At 36.6% G+C, this 20,437-nt stretch overlaps 1 protein-coding gene and 1 long non-coding RNA gene across 5 annotated transcripts; both read right to left on the reverse strand.

The window, feature by feature from the left end:
- Positions 1 to 11,086: 11,086 nt before the first annotated feature.
- On the reverse strand, positions 11,087 to 12,306 carry LOC119996295 (gibberellin 3-beta-dioxygenase 1-like). Its single transcript, XM_038842879.1, has one exon. It carries the CDS (start codon positions 12,229 to 12,231, stop codon positions 11,221 to 11,223), a length of 1,011 nt encoding a protein of 336 aa, XP_038698807.1. The 5' UTR covers positions 12,232 to 12,306; the 3' UTR covers positions 11,087 to 11,220.
- Positions 12,307 to 18,371: 6,065 nt separating this feature from the next.
- On the reverse strand, positions 18,372 to 20,157 carry LOC119997098. 4 transcript variants are annotated; one of them, XR_005467963.1, is made up of 4 exons: positions 20,092 to 20,157; positions 19,603 to 19,704; positions 19,123 to 19,252; positions 18,372 to 18,860 (listed from the first exon to the last, which is right to left on the reverse strand). It is a non-coding gene; the product is annotated as an uncharacterized LOC119997098 (long non-coding RNA). The 4 variants fall into 4 exon arrangements; XR_005467965.1 differs by lacking the exons at positions 19,603 to 19,704; positions 20,092 to 20,157 and adding an exon at positions 19,412 to 19,465; XR_005467964.1 differs by lacking the exons at positions 19,603 to 19,704; positions 20,092 to 20,157 and adding an exon at positions 19,397 to 19,461.
- Positions 20,158 to 20,437: the final 280 nt, after the last annotated feature.

Raw genomic sequence — 20,437 nt, forward strand, 5'->3', positions numbered from 1 at the left:
GAAATCTAATTGACTGCAGCTGGACCAAGGCCTTTCAATTGACATTGTTAAACTTTTAAATTGTGTGATTGCATATTAATCTGTGTGCATAGGTAGAGGTAGTTGGCAAGCCAAACCCAAGCTAGTCTTTCATCCATTGATATTTATCTAAATTTTATTGCTAGTTAATATTAGAAGCATCTGAATTTAATTTACACTATTGTTAGTAGTTATAGTTGGTAATTAATACAGTCCTTGTGGATTCGACCCCATTCACTATTATACTGTCAGTTGGCACGTACACTTGCGATTGGGATAAACCCGTCGGTATTGAGTTGCAAGTATTTCTTGCAATAAAAAGTATCGATCAAGTTTTTGGCGCCGTTGCCGGGGACTGTTAAGTTTATTATCGATCGTTTTTTACGGCAGTAGTGTGTATTTATTTATTTAGTTGATTTATCCTACTGAAACTTACTTTCAAAAAAAAAAAAATAATAATAATAATAATAATAATAATAATAAATATTTTCTTGTGCAGGTCCAGAATTGTTGCTTACATTGCATGGTCAATACTCGTTCTCAACATCAACCATTAGAAGAATTTGACCCAGAAATTGAGAGAACAACTAGAGCTTTGAGACAAAGAAACATGGCTGAAAACCCACACAATCGTGAGATTCAAATTGCTGGTGGTGCTGGGAATGCAGCGGGTAATGCAAGGATACCCATGATGAACAGATACATCCCGCAGAACATTGCCCAGCCATCATGTATTACATATCAACCTACGGGAGCTGCTAATGTCAGCCTGTCACCTCAATTGCTGAACTCTGTACCACATTATGAGGGGCGGTTTGATGAAGATCCACACCAACATCTGAAGGATTTTACTGATCTTTGTCGTACTCAACACATGACAGGGATATCTACTGATAATCTGAAATTGGTACTCTTTCCATTCACTCTTAGAGGAGGAGCCAAGATGTGGTACAACTCTATTGAAGCAGGTACTATTGGCACGTGGGAGCAGATGGCAACTAAGTTTTTAAGGGAATTTTTCCCAGCCCATAGAACTAAGCAGCTGGTGCGAGAAATTTAGAATTTTCAGCAAAAAGAAGGTGATTTATTCTATGAGGCTTGGAAAGATTTCAAGAGCCGCTTAACTCGTTGCCCAACTCATAATCTGCATAAAGATGATGTTGTGCTGCACTTCTATGAAGGGTTGAATGAGATTAATAGGATGAAAGTCGATTCAGCTTGTAATGGAGTGTTAACGAGGAAGAGTAGTGAGGAAGCGATGGAGCTATTCGAAGAATTGAGCGAATACTCTCAACAATTTTCTACACGAGGTAGAAGCTCAACAAGGAAGCAAGGCATGTACGAAGTCAGTACCGACACTATGGTACGAGCTGAGATGGGAAATATCAATCGAAAAATTGACATGATTGTTGAAGCCATGAAGGGAATGAATGTGAAAGCTTCGGTGCCAACAAAGCCAGTTACTGTGTGCGCTATTTGTTCAAATCATGATCATGTGACTGAAGCCTGTCCATTGACTTCTATGACGGACCAAGAACAAGCCAATTACTTGGGGCAAGGAAATTTCAACATGAGGAATCAAGCTTATCCATGGCGTAATCACCCAAATTTCTCATGGAGGAATGAACAGAATGTGGCTGAAACAGCAGCTCCTGCACAGCAACCAGCAAAGAGGAGTGACTTGGAGACCACAATGATGCAATTCATGCAGCAAACAACTCAAGCCATCCAAAAATTGGAGACTCAAGTGGGACAAATGGCTAAGGAGATGAGTGAGAGGAAGAAGGGAGAATTACCTTCACAGCCCTTGAATAACCCAGCTGGGCAACCAGAGCAATTGAAAGCTGTAACAACTCTCCGAAGTGGCAAGCAAATCAACAAGACAGAGCAACTGCAAACAGAGTCTACAAACTGCAGTAAAGCTACAGACAGGGTACAAACGGGCCGCAAAACTGCACCAGTGGCGATACAAGAATGGGAAAGAGATCCTCCACCTTTCCCGCAAAGGTTTGCCAAAAAGAAAACTGATTCTAAGGCAATAGATATTTTTGAGAATTTGCGTAAGGTTGAAATTAATATTCCATTGCTTGATGCTATTAAACAAATTCCATCTTATGCTAAATTTCTTAAAGAATGTTGTACTCAAAAGAGAAAATTTGCTGCACATGAAAAAATTGCTTTGAAAGAAGAAGTTAGTGCTATGCTGTTAAATAAACTCCCACCAAAGCTTAAAGATCCTGGTAATTTTACCATACCATGTAAAGTGGGAAATCAATTTTTTGAAAAGGCATTATTAGACTTAGGAGCAAGCATTAATTTGTTACCTTACTCTGTCTATGAAAAACTTAGGTTAGGAGAGCTTCAAGAGACTTCTATCACACTGCAATTAGCTGACCGTAGTGTCAAAAGACCCAAGGGAATTTTAGAGGATGTTCTGGTGACTGTAAATGACTTGATCTTGCCTGCTGATTTTGTTGTGTTGGATATGGAGGATAGTCCTAGATCAGCATCTTTGCCTATCATACTTGGACGACCTTTTATGGTTACCGCTGACATGAATATTAATGTGAGAAAGGGGACAGTAACTATGCAAGTAAATGACAAAGAATTGGAATTTCGTGTGTTTGATGCTCTTAAATCTCATGATGATCATAGTGATTGTTTTAATGTTGACACTACACATGATCTTGTGAGTGAGGTTTTTCAGGTTACTAGAGTGGATCCAATCGAAGTAGTGGTGGCATATGGTTTGAACGAGAAGACAAGTTTGGAAGGAGAGTTCGAGGATGACCGTATAGAGGAGGTCATCCAAGCATTCCAGTTGGACCGGCCTTATGGTGGTAAGAATACTCCTCCATTCGAGCAACTGACGCCTACTAATGCATCTCTTGTTCCTTCCACAGTTAAAGCACCCAAGTTGGAGCTGAAGCAGCTGCCAAGTCACTTGAAATACATCTACTTGGGTGAACATAACACTTTACCCGTGATAGTGGCTGCAAATCTGAGTTTGGGGGAGGAGGCAAAGTTGATCCGAATTTTGAGACAGCACAAAACAGCTCTTGGTTGGACCATTGCGGACATAAAAGGGATCAGCCCGTCAAGATGTATGCATCAGATTTTTCTGGAAAATAATGCAAAGCCTACCCGAGAGGCACAAAGGAGGTTGAACCCACATATGAAGGAGGTTGTCAAAGCTGAAGTTCTAAAGCTACTTGATGTGGGGGTAATTTATCCGATTTCAGACAGTAAGTGGGTCAGTCCAATTCATGTAGTACCGAAGAAAAGTGGCATTACTGTATTGAAGAATGAAAATAATGAATTGATACCTACACGAATGACCACGGGATGGAGAGTGTGTATTGATTATAGGAAGTTGAACAATGAAACTCGAAAAGACCACTTTCCGCTACCATTCATTGATCAGATGTTGGAGAGACTAGCTGGGCATAGTCATTATTGCTTTCTTGACGGCTATAGTGGATACAATCAGATTGCCATAGCACCTGAGGACCAAGAGAAGACTACGTTCACATGTCCATATGGCGCTTTTGCATACCGAAGGATGCCGTTTGGGTTGTGCAACGCACCAGCTACATTCCAAAGATGTATGATGAGTATTTTCTCTGACATGGTAGAAAAGTTTATTGAAGTTTTCATGGATGATTTTAGTGTATTTGGAACCGATTTTGATGAATGTCTTGAGCATTTGAGGCTAGTTTTAGAGAGGTGTGAAGAAACCAACCTCGTTTTGAATTGGGAAAAATGTCACTTCATGGTGCAAGAGGGAATTGTGTTGGGTCATTTGATTTCCAGCCATGGCATTGAAGTGGACAAGGCGAAAATCGAAGTCATTTCAAAGCTGCCCCATCCTACAACAGTAAAAGGTGTGCGGAGTTTTCTTGGTCATGCGGGATTCTACCAGAGATTTATTAAAGACTTTTCCAAGATTTCCCAACCTTTGTGTGTATTGCTGACAAAGGATGCTGATTTTGTATGGACAAATGAGTGCAGAACAACTTTTGACAAATTAAAGGAAGCACTCACCTCAGCTCCTATTATGCAAGTACCTGATTGGGAGTTGCCATTTGAGTTAATGTGCGATGCAAGCGATTACTCCTTGGGGGCTGTTCTGGGGCAGCGGAAAAATAAGACACCCTATGCCATTTATTATGCCTCTCGCACCATGAATGATGCTCAGCTGAATTATTCAACAACGGAAAAAGAATTATTGGCAGTGATTTTTGCATTGGAAAAATTCAGATCTTACCTCATTGGCTCGCGAGTTATTGTGTATACAGACCATGCTGCATTGAGGTATTTAATGAAAAAAAAAGATGCAAAGCCAAGGCTAATACGTTGGGTTCTACTTTTGCAGGAGTTCGACTTGGAGATTAAAGATAAAAAGGGAAGCGAAAATGTAGTGGCTGATCATCTTTCTCGGCTGCTACCTGACAATGAACATGAAGAATTTCCTTTGGGTGACTCTTTCCCGGATGAACAGCTCCTGTCCATAAACACACTGCCATGGTATGCCGACATTGTGAATTATCTTGTTACTAATTCTTTTCCTACTGATTTGTCTTATCAGGAAAGGAAGCGGATAATTTCACGGGCTAGAGATTACATATGGGATGATCCTTACCTTTTCAAGATATGCCCGGATCAAATTATTCGTAGATGTGTAGCACAATGTGAACAACAAGAGATCTTGACTCATTGTCATGCTTATGCATGTGGAGGCCACTTTGGGCCTAAAAAGACTGCAATTAAGGTATTTCAAGCTGGTTTTTATTGGCCTACTATTTTTAAAGATGTTTGGATTTTTTGTAAGACTTGTGACAGATGCCAAAGGATCGGTAACATAGCTGCCAGAGATCAAATGCCTTTAACAAATATTCAAGTCATTGAACTTTTTGATGTATGGGGAATTGACTTCATGGGTCCTTTTCCTAACTCTTTTGGCTTTGAATATATTTTAGTTGGTGTTGATTATGTGTCCAAATGGGTCGAGGCAGTCCCTTCAAGAACTAATGATCATCGAGTGGTTGTGAAGTTTTTGCAGGACAATATTTTCTCTCGTTTTGGGATGCCACGAGCTATCATTAGTGATGGTGGAAGTCACTTCAATAATTATGCATGTTCGGCCTTAATGAAGAAATATGGGATCACTCACCGTGTGGGAACCCCATATCATCCTCAGACGAGTGGGCAAGTGGAGATAAGCAATAGAGAGATCAAGGCCATTCTTGAGAAGACGGTGAATCCAAACAGAAAAGATTGGTCTCTTCGTTTGACTGATGCTTTGTGGGCCTATCGGACTGCATACAAAACACCCATTGGGATGTCTCCATTCCGGTTGGTTTATGGGAAAGAGCGTCACTTGCCAGTTGAATTAGAGCATCGAGCTTATTGGGCTATTAAAAAGCTAAATTTTGACATGAAGGCAGCTGGAGATAGGCGTCGCTTGCAACTAAACGAGCTTGAAGAATTACGGTATGAAGCTTATGACAATGCTAAGTTATACAAGGAGCGTGCCAAGCAGTACCATGACAAGAAGCTTGTACGAAAGACTTTTTCTGTAGGACAGAAGGTGCTGGTGTATAACTCTCGCTTGAAACTTTTTCTGGGGAAACTCAAATCAAAGTGGCATGGGCCATATGTGATACAAGCTGTGTTCCCTCATGGTGCATTAGAGTTAAAACATCAAGATTCTGATCACACATTTAAGGTTAATGGCCATCGCGTGAAGCCTTATTGGGAGAATGTACAAGTTACTGTGGATGAAGTGGTATATCTCAAATCGACTGATCTCTGACCGAGTATAAGGTTATGTCCGGCTGAAGACAATAAATTTAGCACTTCATGGGAGGTAACCCATGTGGAAGAGGAGCACAATGTACACAACTTCAATCAGCTAAGTATCTCTTCTTTTCTTTCCATTATTTTTGTTATTTGTTTTCGTCTTTGCAAATTTTCTTTTGTTCTTTCTTATTAAACATTGAGGACAATGTCAATTTCAAGTTTGGGGGAGAGGGAATTTGCTTTTGCCGAAAATTTCTAAAAAAAAAAAAAAAAAAATTTTTAAGTGTTTTGAGAAGAGAATTGGCATACTTGTGCTTAATTGTTAGGCAGTGCTTTTGAGACTGATGGTGTGATTATTTGCATAACCTTTTGTAATGAATGTCTGCTTAGCTTACACATTATTTGCAACACCACTTAGCTTGTGAGGAGCCTGCAGAAATTTTGTGTGCTATGAATTTCATGACTGTGTATAGCTAGAACTTGCATTAGACCATCTGAAGTAAATACTATGTTTTTGTTCTTTGAAAGTGATGAAGGCATTCTTTGTTAATTTTTGGCCTACCTTGAACCCGGCTGTTGCTTCCAATCCTTTCATTGAATTTTTCTGCTCTTGCGATAAACCTTCCCATCTATGTGATGTGTTATGCCTGTGTCATAAGTCATAAAATAGTATCCATCATGAGGCTATGGTCGAGGTGTTTGGAAGGTTATGAGGAGTTTAAGTGTGGTGTTGAATGGAGAAATCTGAACAGTGGAGAGAAGTGGATAAGTAGAGTGCTGGGGACTTTGTGGCCTTTGTGCAGCCTAAGTGTGGCCTGAAGTGTATACAATTAAGCGGGGACCCATGTTCAAAAAAAAAAAAATAAATAAATATATATATGGAGTAGGGTTGGTGCCAGGCCCTACAGCCGCCGCAGCCCCTAATTTTCTCTTCTACCTCTTGCACCTAAAGACAGGGGAGATTACCTTTCTAAAAAAAAAAAAAAAAAACTTGGGTTAATTCTCTCAACTTTGGCAACAATACCGAGTTCATTAATGGCTACAAGAAGTGCAAAGAGGAAGAAGGAGTTAGCAAGCAAGAAGAAGGGAAAGGTGGTTGAGAGTGCGGATGTCCCTGTGGAGGAAGAAGAGGGTTTTGACCGATTCATATCCCCGGCAGTGCAGATCGAGTGTGAGGAAGTGTGGTCGAAGCGGGCTTTGCATGTGGAACGCCATGTTGTGGTGGAGCACTTCCAACGGGTTAACTGGTATTACAAATTGAAAGAGAGGGGATGGCTCGGCATCACCAGTGTTCCAGGTGTGGCTATTCGGCAACTGGTTTATGAGTTTTATGCCAATTTGATAGTTAATGATAACCACTGTATGGCATATGTTCGAGGTAAGCAGTTCTTTTTCAACCCAAGAAGGGTTTCATCTGTTTTGAGCTTACCCGAACCATTGAAGAAACCTAGCTTTAAATTTAGGGATTTTGGAATTTCGAATGTTGATATTGTGTGGCCTGATTGGAGAATTGTGGTTGAAACTCTGACTGGGAATAGTAGTGATGAGCCGAACAAAAATGTGATTTTATATGTAGATTTGATGCAGCCTTATAGACTGTTAGCTCAGATAGTGACCAGGAATGTGATACCTGTGACTCATCTCTCCACTGTCAATGCAAAGTCTTGCTATTTGATGTATGCCATTATTTGTGATTTGGATTTTTGCATGGCAAGTACTATATATGATCACATTGTTAAAGTGAAAGAGGACAATAAACCTGGTCAAGTGCTGCCATTTGGGGTGTTGATTACTACCTTGTGTCTTGCTGAAAGTGTGGAAAAGGAGTTGGGTGATGTTCAGGAGAAAAGGAAAGCACCTCTGAACAGGTTTTGGTTTGATAGAAGTGAAGTGCAGCTTGTTAGGCAGCAGCAGAAACCTTCTGGGACAGCTGAGGAGTCTCGGGTGCATAATACTGAAGAAGGAACTGTTGGTGCAGGTTGTGGTAATTTGGACTAAAGGTTGGAAGCTGTTGAGGAGAGAGTGACTGATTTGGGTGTCGAGGTTGAGCAAGTTGGGAGTTTGCAGGGGCAGGTTATAACCCGGTTGGAGCATCTTGAATCAACAGTTGAGTCACTTCAAATGAGTATTGGAACACATATGCATGAGATGAAGGAGGCAATGCAGAGGTTTGAGGCTCAACAGAGGGAGATGGTTGACTTGATTCGTGATGGAAGCCTACCCTGAAGTTATGTGGTTGTATGTTGATGTTCTAGCTAGTTTGCTGAAAATCTGACTTGTTATTTTGGAGTAGGGGAGTTTTCTTTTGGTACTATATTATGTTGGGATGGTTAGATGGAGTTAGGATTAGTTTTATGATGGATGCCTATTTTTGAGACTGTGATATATGGCATGATCATCACATATTGTTGTTAAACCAGACCTTTATATATCTTATGCTATTCCCTGCAGTTTATCCTTTGTGCATTGAACTTAATTGTGATTGGATTATGATGACTTTAGTTTGAGTCCAATTTATATTTATTTTGTGCATTTTTGAGCCTTCCTTAGCCAAGTTTCGTGCTTCCAATAAAGTCCTTCTGATTCAATGAATGAGAATTTTAGTGTGAAGTAAGGTTGGTGGACATGCAAGCATATGGCTGCAGGGTATGAATTCATAAGAGAGTAAACACCACCCTTATACACTAGAGTGAAAATTTTCTTCTACATATTATGTGTGTACCTTGGTGAGGGTGTGTGAGAATAATTGTGTAAACTAAAGTGGTTGTGAGCAGAGTTAGGGCTGTGCAATTTTCTACTAGATGTCAATATTGCATTGCAATAATGAGAGAGTACTTGTAGTGCCAATTCTTGATTGAAGTTTTTCAACTGATGCTTAAAGGATTTAAACTTTCTTTTGATTGATTGCTTGCTTGAGGACAAGCAAGGTTGAAGTTTGGGGGATTTTGTTAGGTGTAAAATACACCTAGTTTTATGGGCTTAAAAGTATTATTTTTCTATGTTGATTAGTGCAAAATACTGTCCATATTGGTATTTTTATGAACAGGTACTGTTGGAGAATAAATTCATTACTGGATAGAATTTGTAACCTGTTCGCAACCTGTGCGGCCGCAGATCGCGGGAATCAGACTTGTGTGATTGAGTTGCTGACGTGGCAAGAATAGATGGGCCAGTTTAGGGCTTGCTAAAGACTATATAAAGAGTGTTAAGCTGAGACAAAGGGGGGACTTTACTTTGCGCAGCCGAAGACCAAAGATTGCAGAAGTGGGTGTCGGCAGGAAGGAGGAGAAGCAACATCAAAGCTGGGCACATCAATTCTTCAGCAAATTTCTACTCTTCCATTGATTTGAACATTGTCCATGAGTATTTATACTGTTTTAATTATGAGCATGTGTAGCTAAACTCTTTTCTAGCTAGGGTTTGGTGATTCTTCTACCATAAACCTTGTGCACAGATTTGATTGACAATCAGACTAAGTTTAATTCTTTGTTCTCTGGATTGATTGCTTATTTCCTATTTTTATGCATGCCTGATCAACATCATAATTTGAGGAATTGTTAGTTAAACATATTCGGCTGACCATGACCCGGTGTTTGACGAAGTAACAAGAACTTGCGTAAGATCCAAGTTTTGGGAACATAGGACATAATTGATTGGGTAATAGACCATTATCCTAGATTGTGCAACTGTCGATTTCCTAGTGCTTATGCTTGTCTTAGGAAACTCTTAGGATAGACCAACCAAGACTCCTTTGATAAGAAAAGATCTTGCAACTGGACCAAAGTCAGGATCGTTGTTTAGGGAAATCTAATTGACTGCAGCTGGACCAAGGCCTTTCAATTGACATTGTTAAACTTTTAAATTGTGTGATTGCATATTAATCTGTGTGCATAGGTAGAGGTAGTTGGCAAGCCAAACCCAAGCTAGTCTTTCATCCATTGATATTTATCTAAATTTTATTGCTAGTTAATATTAGAAGCATCTGAATTTAATTTACACTATTGTTAGTAGTTATAGTTGGTAATTAATACAGTCCTTGTGGATTCGACCCCATTCACTATTATACTGTCAGTTGGCACGTACACTTGCGATTGGGATAAACCCGTCGGTATTGAGTTGCAAGTATTTCTTGCAATAAAAAGTATCGATCATTTCTTTTTTTCTCATTTTCTTTAATTTGACCAAAATAAATAAATAAGAAGTTTCTATTATTCTAAGTAATCCATCTATACATATATAGCATAGTTCGTAGATAGTGACCTTATAAGTGTATTTCAATGCAATTTCTTTGCAACTTCTGCTTGTTAAGTTATTCATATATGGTTTGCTAGGTATTATCAATTAGTGAATTCAATTCCAACCTATATTTGACCAATCGATATACTATCTAGATCCTTGAAATTAACATCGATCATTGTCAATCTATATCATCAAGGTTTTGAATGAATGGATCGATATTTTCAAATCTCACAATTCTAAACAAAATCTCTCTCTTTTTTTTCTTTTCATGTTTACTTGACCAATACATGCAATTATGCATTCATAACCTAATGTCTTATGATTTTGGGTTTAGATAGGTATATGGTTCTAAACCTGGCACACTATGTCATGTGCTAATGTGGTACACCAAAGTTAATGGGATGCGGTTGGTACTTTTTTGAAATTTGAATTGCAAATTATCTATATCCCGTCATGCATTGTCACCAACTGTTAATAAATATTGAAAGATTTGGAATAACCAATTAAATTGTATTCTCCTGTTAGTTAGTTTATTTCCTTTGACTGAGATGGGAGGGGATGGCAGGCGCATGCTTATGTCTAGTCACTGATCTTCAATGCTACAGATATATAATGTGTTGTTGTCTAATAACTATGTGTATTTAGCAATTACTCCAACAATGATATGTAAAATGAGTTTTCAAATATGTACTGCGCATACTTCAAAATAATTTACATACTCATTTAAAAACTCTGAAAAACTTTTCAATACAACAATGGTTCATAAATTAATTAACTCACTTTTACTCTTTAAAAAAATATGCATACTCACTCTCTCTCCTCTTTGGGTTTGTATATTTGAAAACTTATTTGAAAAAATATAAATTTACATACTGTGATGAGAACACTGTTGAAATGATAAAAACTAAAAAATGAAAATGTATATTGGCGGTTAGGATTTTACATACTCGCATGCATGCATCCTTTGTTGGAGTTGCCCTTACAAGTTACAACACTGACACTGACAGAGAAGATAAAGCTGGCTGGCTGCGGTGAGATATGACCCCATAACCACATTATTGGGAGTACAAAGACACTGACACAATGATTTCACACAAACATACTTAGACAAACCTTTCACCAACTAATTAATTATTGGGAATAACTCATTACACTTGCTAATCAAATTCCCAGCAAAGAAACTGGGTTCTGGTCAAGATTCTTCAACTTCAATCCCATGTACTCTCCTGCAGGCATAGAACGGTACCGTTTTATCCCACCAGTATATTCCAATACCTCATCAGGAGGTGAGAGCTCAAGATCAGGTCCAACGCCAATATAATAGGCCACCGAGATGCGGGGCAATGCCTGGTTCACCATCACACGATGAAGAGCACTCGGGTACCGTCCGTTCGATAGGACTTCCAGAACATCACCAACATTGATTATGAATGCTCCTTTGACAGGCTTCACTAACACCCAACCAACGCTTTTTTCAAAAACTTGGAGGCCATCTGCGCCGCTCTGATGCACTATGGTTAGGAGTGTGTTGTCGGTGTGAGCCGCCAGACCTATGGTTCGGTCCGGGTTGGGACAAGGAGGGTAATGGTTCAGATGCACACCTGCATAGCCTGGCGTGTTCAGCCACTGGAGCTTTTCTTCAGCTACGTTGAATGAACTGAAAGCCAGATTGGCGAGGGTGGTTGCTAGCTCAGTCATTTTGGCTCGATACTCCTCCATAGCATCACAGAACTGCTGGTAATCGTCAGGCCAGACTTTCTTAACGTGATCAAGAGGTGAACCCATCATGGTAATTCCTTCATTCCAGAAGCCCTTATCATAGAATTTCGATAAGGGACTAACACCATATCCAGCAATATCACCAGGAAGTCTTGCAGCTTTCATTTTCTGGTCAGTGGGTAGAGCGAAAAATCGTTGTGCCTGGAACACAACTTGCTCCACTAGTTCTTCAGGAATCCCATGGCCTGTGAGTTGGAAAATGCCCCAACTCTCACATGCCTGGCCTAGAATGTCTGAAGCATTAGGGTCTGTGAGATCGACAATGGGAATTGATTTTTGATCGTTGGATGCGAAATCCTCGGTTTTAGACCAAACATGAGACTCAGGGACGGAGGAGAATGTGTTGAGCTCTGATGGGATGGGTTCGGAGGGAATAGTAGGAGTAGGGCTCATGATGCCAAGTTTCAAAGAGAGAGATCAATGGAAGCGAAGTAGAATTGAGTAGTGCTACTTGAGGAGTCACTTGATTTGAGTATTTATAGCCACTTTTTATAGGTTAATATTTTAGACTTCTATACATACACGCCTTTCATATTTCAACCCTAAAAATGAATTATTGAGCTATAATCCAAAATGAAAATCGATGATGTTGCACTTCCTAAATAGTTACAATTTGAAGAAGAATAAATTAAAAAAAAAAGAAGAAGAAAGTAATGGGTGTAGATTTTTCTAATGAATATAAAAATAACAAAATTTGTGGGTAAGGAACTTCTATTACTCAGTAGTATGTGTTTTACCTGAAATTGGAAATGAACTCTTCATAATGACACCTCATTTTTTTTTAATCAAAATATTTAATAGAGACTTAGGTGATTTGATTAGTAACGCTAAAATCGAAGCACGAGGTTGGCAGTACATATGAGGGGGGCCGCAATAAATAAAAGCCAAACCACCCGCGCAGAACTTTGTTGAATTAGGATGCATTTAAATGAATACACCTTTTTACTAAAATACACATGATTTGACACCATAAATGATTTGAACTCATTGTATTGATTACTTACAAATGCTATGTGTACTCATTGTTTCACCATTCATTGATTTGATTCTTTTTTTTTTATTTTTTTTTAATTTTTCTTGTATCGATTCTCGGGGTGCTGATGTCACGCGCATGGTGTTCTTAGAACATATATTTGACATTGTTAACAACACTTTTTGAATAAGTATATTGTTATATCATCACAATGGATATAATGGAGTGTATTTTAAATACTTGAAATGTTATTTTTTTGATAAGTATAGTGCTACATGCACACAATTAGTAAAAAATAACACTTGAAAATTTAATTGTGGAAAAATGATACTTGATAGTTTGAGTATATATATAGTTGATGAATAATGAAGAGAGAGATGAAAAAGAAGAGAGATGTGATGAAAAGAAAGAGAATGAAGATTAAAAGGAAAAGAGATGTGATGGAAAGAAAGAAAAAGAAGATGGAAAGAAAGAGAGAGATGATGAAAAGAAAGAGAGAGAAAATGAGTATAGAGTATTGGAATGTATGGAGTGTTGATGAATAGTGTTCATTATGGGACCCACTCACTCAATTAAATTGTGTCACATAGGAGAGAGAAGAAGTGAGAGAATGATTTTGGAGTGATACTTCACAACATGACAAGAGCAAGAGACATTTTTTTTTAGAATAATGCTTGAGACCCCCATTTAATGTAAAGTGTTGGATCTGAAGTGGGTCCTACATGTGTGTTTTTAATAAATGGTTATTTTAATGTCACATAGATTTGGGGGACTTTTGAGAGTGATATTTTGGGGGTCTCTAGCATTATCATTTTTTTTACTAAATCCACTTCAAAATATTCCACATTTTGTGTTTTTCCTTGAGCCATTTTTTTTTCCAATTTGTCGTGCTTAATTTCTTAATGAACTATACGGAATTAATACTATAATAACAAATAAAATGCATTGACTCGAAAAAAGTCAATTTATTGAGAGAGAGGCATGGGAATAGAATCAGTTTACCATTTTGGTGCATCAAAAAAGAATTTTTAAAAATTTTCAAAATTTTAAAAATTATAAATGTTTAATATTTAACACGATGAATTTGATTATATATTTTTTGTTAAATACATACACATTGATTTATTGATTTAATAAGCATTTTAAAAGAGAGCCAATTTTTTTGTTCACAAACATATATCAATATTAATTGTTTTTTAGAATATTTATTTATTTATTATTTGAGTTTATATAATTTGTTCAACTTAGGACCACCTAATTAAAATTATTTAAGTTATAAACTAAAATACTACTAATTAACATTTTTTTATAAATATACAAGCCTAGTTCATAAAAATATTACTTAGTAAAAACAATGGATATGCTTCAACACATCTCTCAATAAATTGACTTCACTTTTATTAAAGCATAACACATGTTACATTACTAATCTTCTACCATAATAGTTTCAGGAGGATTGATATCAAAACACTGAGAGACAAAACACTCGGATGATAAAAGAGAAAAATAAACAAGCACTTTGTGCACAAGCAAGTCCTTTTTTATTATAAAACTGCATTTTGCACAGTGCAACCATAGAAGTTCAGTTTCACTATAGATACTGGATTCAATATTTTAATCAAAATAATAATTTCGTTTGTGTTTTTTTTTTTTGCCCATTTCTCTCATTCTCTGAACATCTCTCTCGTGCAGCAACGACCACCTATTGCATATATGATCCAAGACCGCCGTTGGTGTCTCACCGGTCGACCCTCACTGCTAGCTCCTGGCTCCGACTGCAGGTGCCCTTAACAAGTTACAACACTGACATTGACAGAGAAGATAAAGCTGGCTGGCTGCAGTAAGATGTGACCCCACAACCACATTATTGGATATGGCACTACAAAGACACTGACACAACGACTTCACACAAACATACTTAGACAAACCTTTCACTAACTAATTAATTATTGGGAATAACTCATTATACTTGCTAATCAAATTCCCAGCAAAGAAACTGGGTTCTGGTCAAGATTCTTCAACTTCAACCCCATATACTCTCCTGCAGACATAGAACGGTACCGTTTTATCCCACCAGTATATTCCAATACCTCATCAGGAGGTGAGAGCTCAAGATCAGGTCCAACGACAATATAATAGGCCACCGAGATGCGGGGCAATGCCTGGTTCATGTCTTATAGCCACTTTATATAGGTTAATGTCTTCTACTCATAGCCACTTACTATAGGTTTACTCGTAGCCACTTAATATTTTAAACTTATATACATATACGCCTTTCATATTTAAACCCTAACAATGAGTTGATAAAATCGATCAAAATATATGAATATATTTTTTTCAAATTTAAAAAAAAAACCTTATATATGTATATATATACACATTTCATATTTGCCACGCCTATTTAGTCAAGAAGCCCTACAAAACATATTGCAAATACCTTAAAATAATACAAAATAACTAGTATCAATTTAGTTCCAACATTAGTTCATTGAGCTATAATCCAAAATGAAAATCGATGATGTTGCACTTCCTTAATAGTTACAATTTGAAAGGAGAATAAATTTAAAAGAAAAAGAGAAGAAAGTAATGGGTGTAGATTTTTCTAATGAATATAAAAATAACAAAATTTGTGGGTAAGGAACTTCTATTACCCAGTAGTTTGTGTGTTTACCTGAAATTGGAATTAAACTCTTCATAATGACACCCAATTTTTTTTAATCAAAATATTTAATAAACTTGGGTGATTAGTACCGCCAAAATCGAAGCACGAGGTTGGCGGTACGAATTGTTGGCGTATGTATGTATGGCAATCATATTGCATTTTTTTTTTGGGTATTTGAATTAATGAACTCTTCGAGGTGAGAAACTGAATACCTAAATAGTATTTATTCTAGTTGATCACTTTATCCTCATTTTCTCACCTCCAGAAAATCTTATATTAAAATGGCAGAGGCGAGATTATTTTTTAAAATAAAATACACAATACATTATGTTGGACACATGAGACTGAAATGCTAAAGCGACACCTAAATTCGGAATTACCCTATCATTTTCTGATTAAAATAATAATAAATAATTTACCCCAAATGGTGATGCAATACGTGTGTGGACTGTGGAGTGAGAGACAGGATGATATGGACTGGACTGTGGAGTAATATATGTACCCGTGAGTGGATCTGTGGATGGATATGCCTGAAAGAGACGATCGCGCCATACTTTGTTACATATTTTATAAGCATTCATAATTCATTGAGGCGGGCTTGTCTCGGCTTCCCAAGTGCCTAAAAAGCAAAACCAGCCACGCAGTACTTTGTTGAATCTTCAATATAAGTGTCATCACTCATTGGATACGGCAATTGCTAAATACACAAGCTTTTTTACTAAATACACACAAACATATGTGTGTGTGATGTGAATTGACAACTGAAATTGGTTTGTCCGCCCACTTCTATCCGACAGACTGACACCTGAAAAGCAAAAGCTGCATCAATTTATTTTTTGTTTTTTCTTCTTTTAAAAGTAAGTGATATATCTAATAGTTTTTAATAGATTTTAATTTTCTTTTAAAAAAACATTTTAATGGACTCTAATATGTGATACTTTATTTGATGACTAATAAAATAATATTTCAAAAAAAAATTAACTCATTTAAATTATGGGTTTCGTTTTTTAGTTATGTAATAATGTAATTTCAATTAAAATATTTTTAAAACTTTATTAATATTAGGGTTATCCAAAAACAGTGTCAACTCGTAAGATCATTACATGTAAAAGAAAAATAAATAAAAACTTTATAGGCAAGTGGTATTTATAGAGGCATTGTCAAGGCTTTATTTTTGGAATGGTTGTTATAGTTGTTTTTTTTCCTTGTCTTATTTTAGACTCTTTTTTTTCAAATTCTTTTTATTTGTAAAAATGATATGTACTCATAATTTTGATGTCCATAATCTAGGTGGCATGAGAAGTGTGGGGACCATTTAATATAAAATGACCCCCCAAAATTTTTATTTGGGTTTATTGTTTTTAATGAGTCTTGTGACATAATTGATGGAATTGTGGTTATTATAAAATATTTTTTAGAATTTGTGAAAAATAGGAAATGGTGAGTATATAAAATTTCAGAAACACTACATGTCCATAATTTTGGCGTCCATATATTAAATGATTCCCCAAACTTCTCCTCATATCACTTGGATTATGAACACATATCATTTTGGATAAAAGTTTGACCATTGGATTAGCAGACACAGATGTGGTCCATTATGGGTCACACAAAAAAATTAAAATTATTAAAAAATATAATTTTATAATGCTTTATAGGATGAATCCAATAATTTTTTTTTTGCTTAAAATGAAAATCAAGAATGTGTTTTAGAATTATGATTTATTTTTGATGCATTTGATTTTTGTATATCGTTGGATTCGTCATGTTGAGCATTATCAAATTATGAATTTTTTTTTTAAAGAAGCTTTTTAACCGAAAAAATAATCATCATAATCAAACCTATGTCATGTATCAATAAATTGGTCAAATTGTTTCAAGGAGACCAGTGTGTACATTATTTTCATACGTGATATTGGTTGTTCTATGACTAATAATTAGCTCAAATTGAGGAGTAATTTTGTCATTGTAGCGCTTTCTATCTGCATTTTATTTTTGTAACTATGATACAGATAGGTAATTGCTAAATACACACAAACATGTTAGCAATGTTTGGTAGTGAAGAGCATGTATTGGGTGTTCACAACTCATTGAACTTATTTGAATTAGATAGAGTAGCACCAATTCAGCACTGGTGGACAATGTCAAACATGAGTCTTTTGCTTGCTTCGAGGTATAATGTCATACTACACGTTCTTAGTTCTGCACAGAGCTTCACATATTTATCAATGCGATCAACTCCTCCACCGTAATATCAACATGTTGTTATCGCTAGCGAACACCTTAATAATAATCACTACGTCCATGTTTCCTTAGCTGGGGTTACCCGATGCATATCATTATACCTCAATGGAATTACTTCAAGTATGAGTGCGCGGCTGCATGTGTTTTACCGTATATGGAGCAACTTGATGCATACATGTAACATATTCGTTATAGATTTCCTCCTGAAACCATTATGATAGAAGATTAGTAATGTAACAAATGATACTGTGCTTAAATAGAGTATTTATTAATAGACTATGATGTGAGTGCTTTAATACATTAAAAATAAAGATTTTTTTAGCTTGAAAAAATGGCTTGAAGTAGTGTACCAAAAATATATAAACACCTAATAATATTTGATTGATCGAAAAAAATTTAAGAATACAAAACAAAACAAAAAAGAAGAGAAAAAAAAAGGTATAGTCAAAATGTTAACCACGAAAAAAGATAGTAACGAAGCCGACGAGGGGTAAAAGTGACAAAATATTATACAGAGTTGTGTGTGTGTATATATATATACTAGTGAGCAACCCGCGCATTGCCGCGGGAAAAGAAAAGAAAAGAAGAAAAGCACACTATAGTCCAAGGCAGACGATATGTTCAAATGTAGGCCGCAAGAAGTAATCCAAACGATGGAGAAAAAGCCAACTAAAGTAAAACTCGTATTCGACTGATTCATATGTTTAAACATTCAAATGAACGACAGATAAAATTCAATTGTGCAAGTAACTGACATTTTTCAATGCTTTTACAGACAATAATCTGATTAGCAATGCCTTTGACTGACTACATAAGCTTCAAACCCTTCATAATCAGCATTGAATATATAAAGGATCCATCCATTGCATTATCAGTAGTCCCCTCACATGGGGAGAGCATCATATGTCAAATAGGCATGAGCAGTCCCGAGTCCCCTGAAATGGACAGAGCATTATATCTCGAATAGCCATGAGCAAATACACCTGACCATTCTCCATGCTGTGCATAAAAAAGAATCATATTAATGAGGGAAAAACAAAGAGGGCGAGGACAGGATCATTAAAAACATATCACCGTATCTTTTTCTTATTCATTGGAGTTGACAGATACTCAGATTCCATGTGAGAAACATTGTGTTCCAACCTGGATAAAGATTTAAAAAAAGAAGAAGAAGATAACCATTACCACAATTGAGTAAAAGAAAACATATTAATTGGTAAACAAATGATTCTTATTCCAATTCCTATTTATCAATGATATCCAACAATCAATGTTTCAATTCCATCTTCAAAAACCACCTATACATTGCAGTCTTCAAGTGCTATATTGGATTCTGTCATGCAGATTCACCCAAGTGAAAAGATATGAAACGCAAATATATTCATGGAATGAAAATAGTTTATACCTGCTGCTGTGTTGTACTCATACTTCAATCATTGGGGACAGAGACCATGCCTTCGACATTGACAATTGACTCCCGGTTCAAGCTGGCGACAAACTTCACCATTAAATAAGTTTAATAGGCTTTCCATTGTCTGTGCAGAATTTCGTTTATGTAACCAAAGGTGATATTAAAATATGGAAGACGATGCTAGTAAAGTACTAACAGAGGTGATAGAAACAACAATCGAAATCAATATGTTTAATAAGTTAAATAAATGATTGAAGAAATCAAAAACCTCAATAACTTGTACCCAAACTACGAAGAACACAATTAAGGGCAGATCTCTTTAAACTGGTGCTTTTACATGCAGAAAGAAGAAGGTGAAATTAAATTACTGAACACAACTAAAGTAAAATACTAAAGGCAGAGAAGATAGAAGGAACAATCTAAACCGATAGGACATATCGATACATTTTATATATCAAGAATTTGTTATTGTACCATGAAGTTATTGTCATAGCTTGATGTTGCTTCACCCATCTAAGCCTGGGTAACCTCCTTCGGCTTGCGTGGTTTTCCTTTCGATCATCTCCTTCACATGATCTGCTTTCAGAAGAGTCAGAAGAAAATGAGAAGGAACTTTATAGTTTAATGACTACATGTTATTTATGAAAAACTAATCCATAGACAAAAATACCACGAAACTCGTAGGGAGAATGGGTAATGAGCAAAATTGAAGATCCTTTGAAAATTGAATTTCGAAACATTTGAGAAACGGGAGGGCAAAAAATTAGTAACTGAATGAAGGACCAGTATGATGAATAACAGCAAACCAATAATAGGAACCATAGAAGCCAGAAGGAAGCATATATATGAAATAGGAGGAACCACTTAACAACATAGGAATTATCGACTTGAAAAATAAGAACATGTTAATGCATCAGAAGCAAAAAACTTAAAAATAACCTTCATAGAATACAAAGTCCTCACCTGCCATCACTTTGTTCCCCATATGCACATTCTTAGGACCAAGCAGATCATTTGAGCATCTTGGATTGAAGCAAAGAAGCAACGATGAGAAAATATCAAAGAAGCAACAGTAAAACAAACTAAATAAAATAAAAGATGTAACTTAAAACCAAAGAAGTATGAAAGAGAACATAAAACAGGGTGATTCCCCAGAAAGCATCAAGGATTCATACACTGTCAGGATTGATATGGCAGGAACCAAACAATTTGATGAGTTTACACTTTACGGTGTCAGGATTAAACTGTATGCTTCCAATAAGCAGAAGTAGCAAACCATGTCCTGACCTCACATGTAAAGTAGAACCTG

The sequence above is a fragment of the Tripterygium wilfordii genome, chromosome 4 (assembly GCF_013401445.1).
Source record: "Tripterygium wilfordii isolate XIE 37 chromosome 4, ASM1340144v1, whole genome shotgun sequence".
In the NCBI taxonomy this organism is placed as follows: Eukaryota; Viridiplantae; Streptophyta; class Magnoliopsida; order Celastrales; family Celastraceae; genus Tripterygium; species Tripterygium wilfordii.

Bases quoted from the DNA above. Each gene is read 5' to 3' on its own strand.
- LOC119996295 (XM_038842879.1), bottom strand. From the start codon at position 12,231: ATGAGCCCTACTCCTACTATTCCCTCCGAACCCATCCCATCAGAGCTC.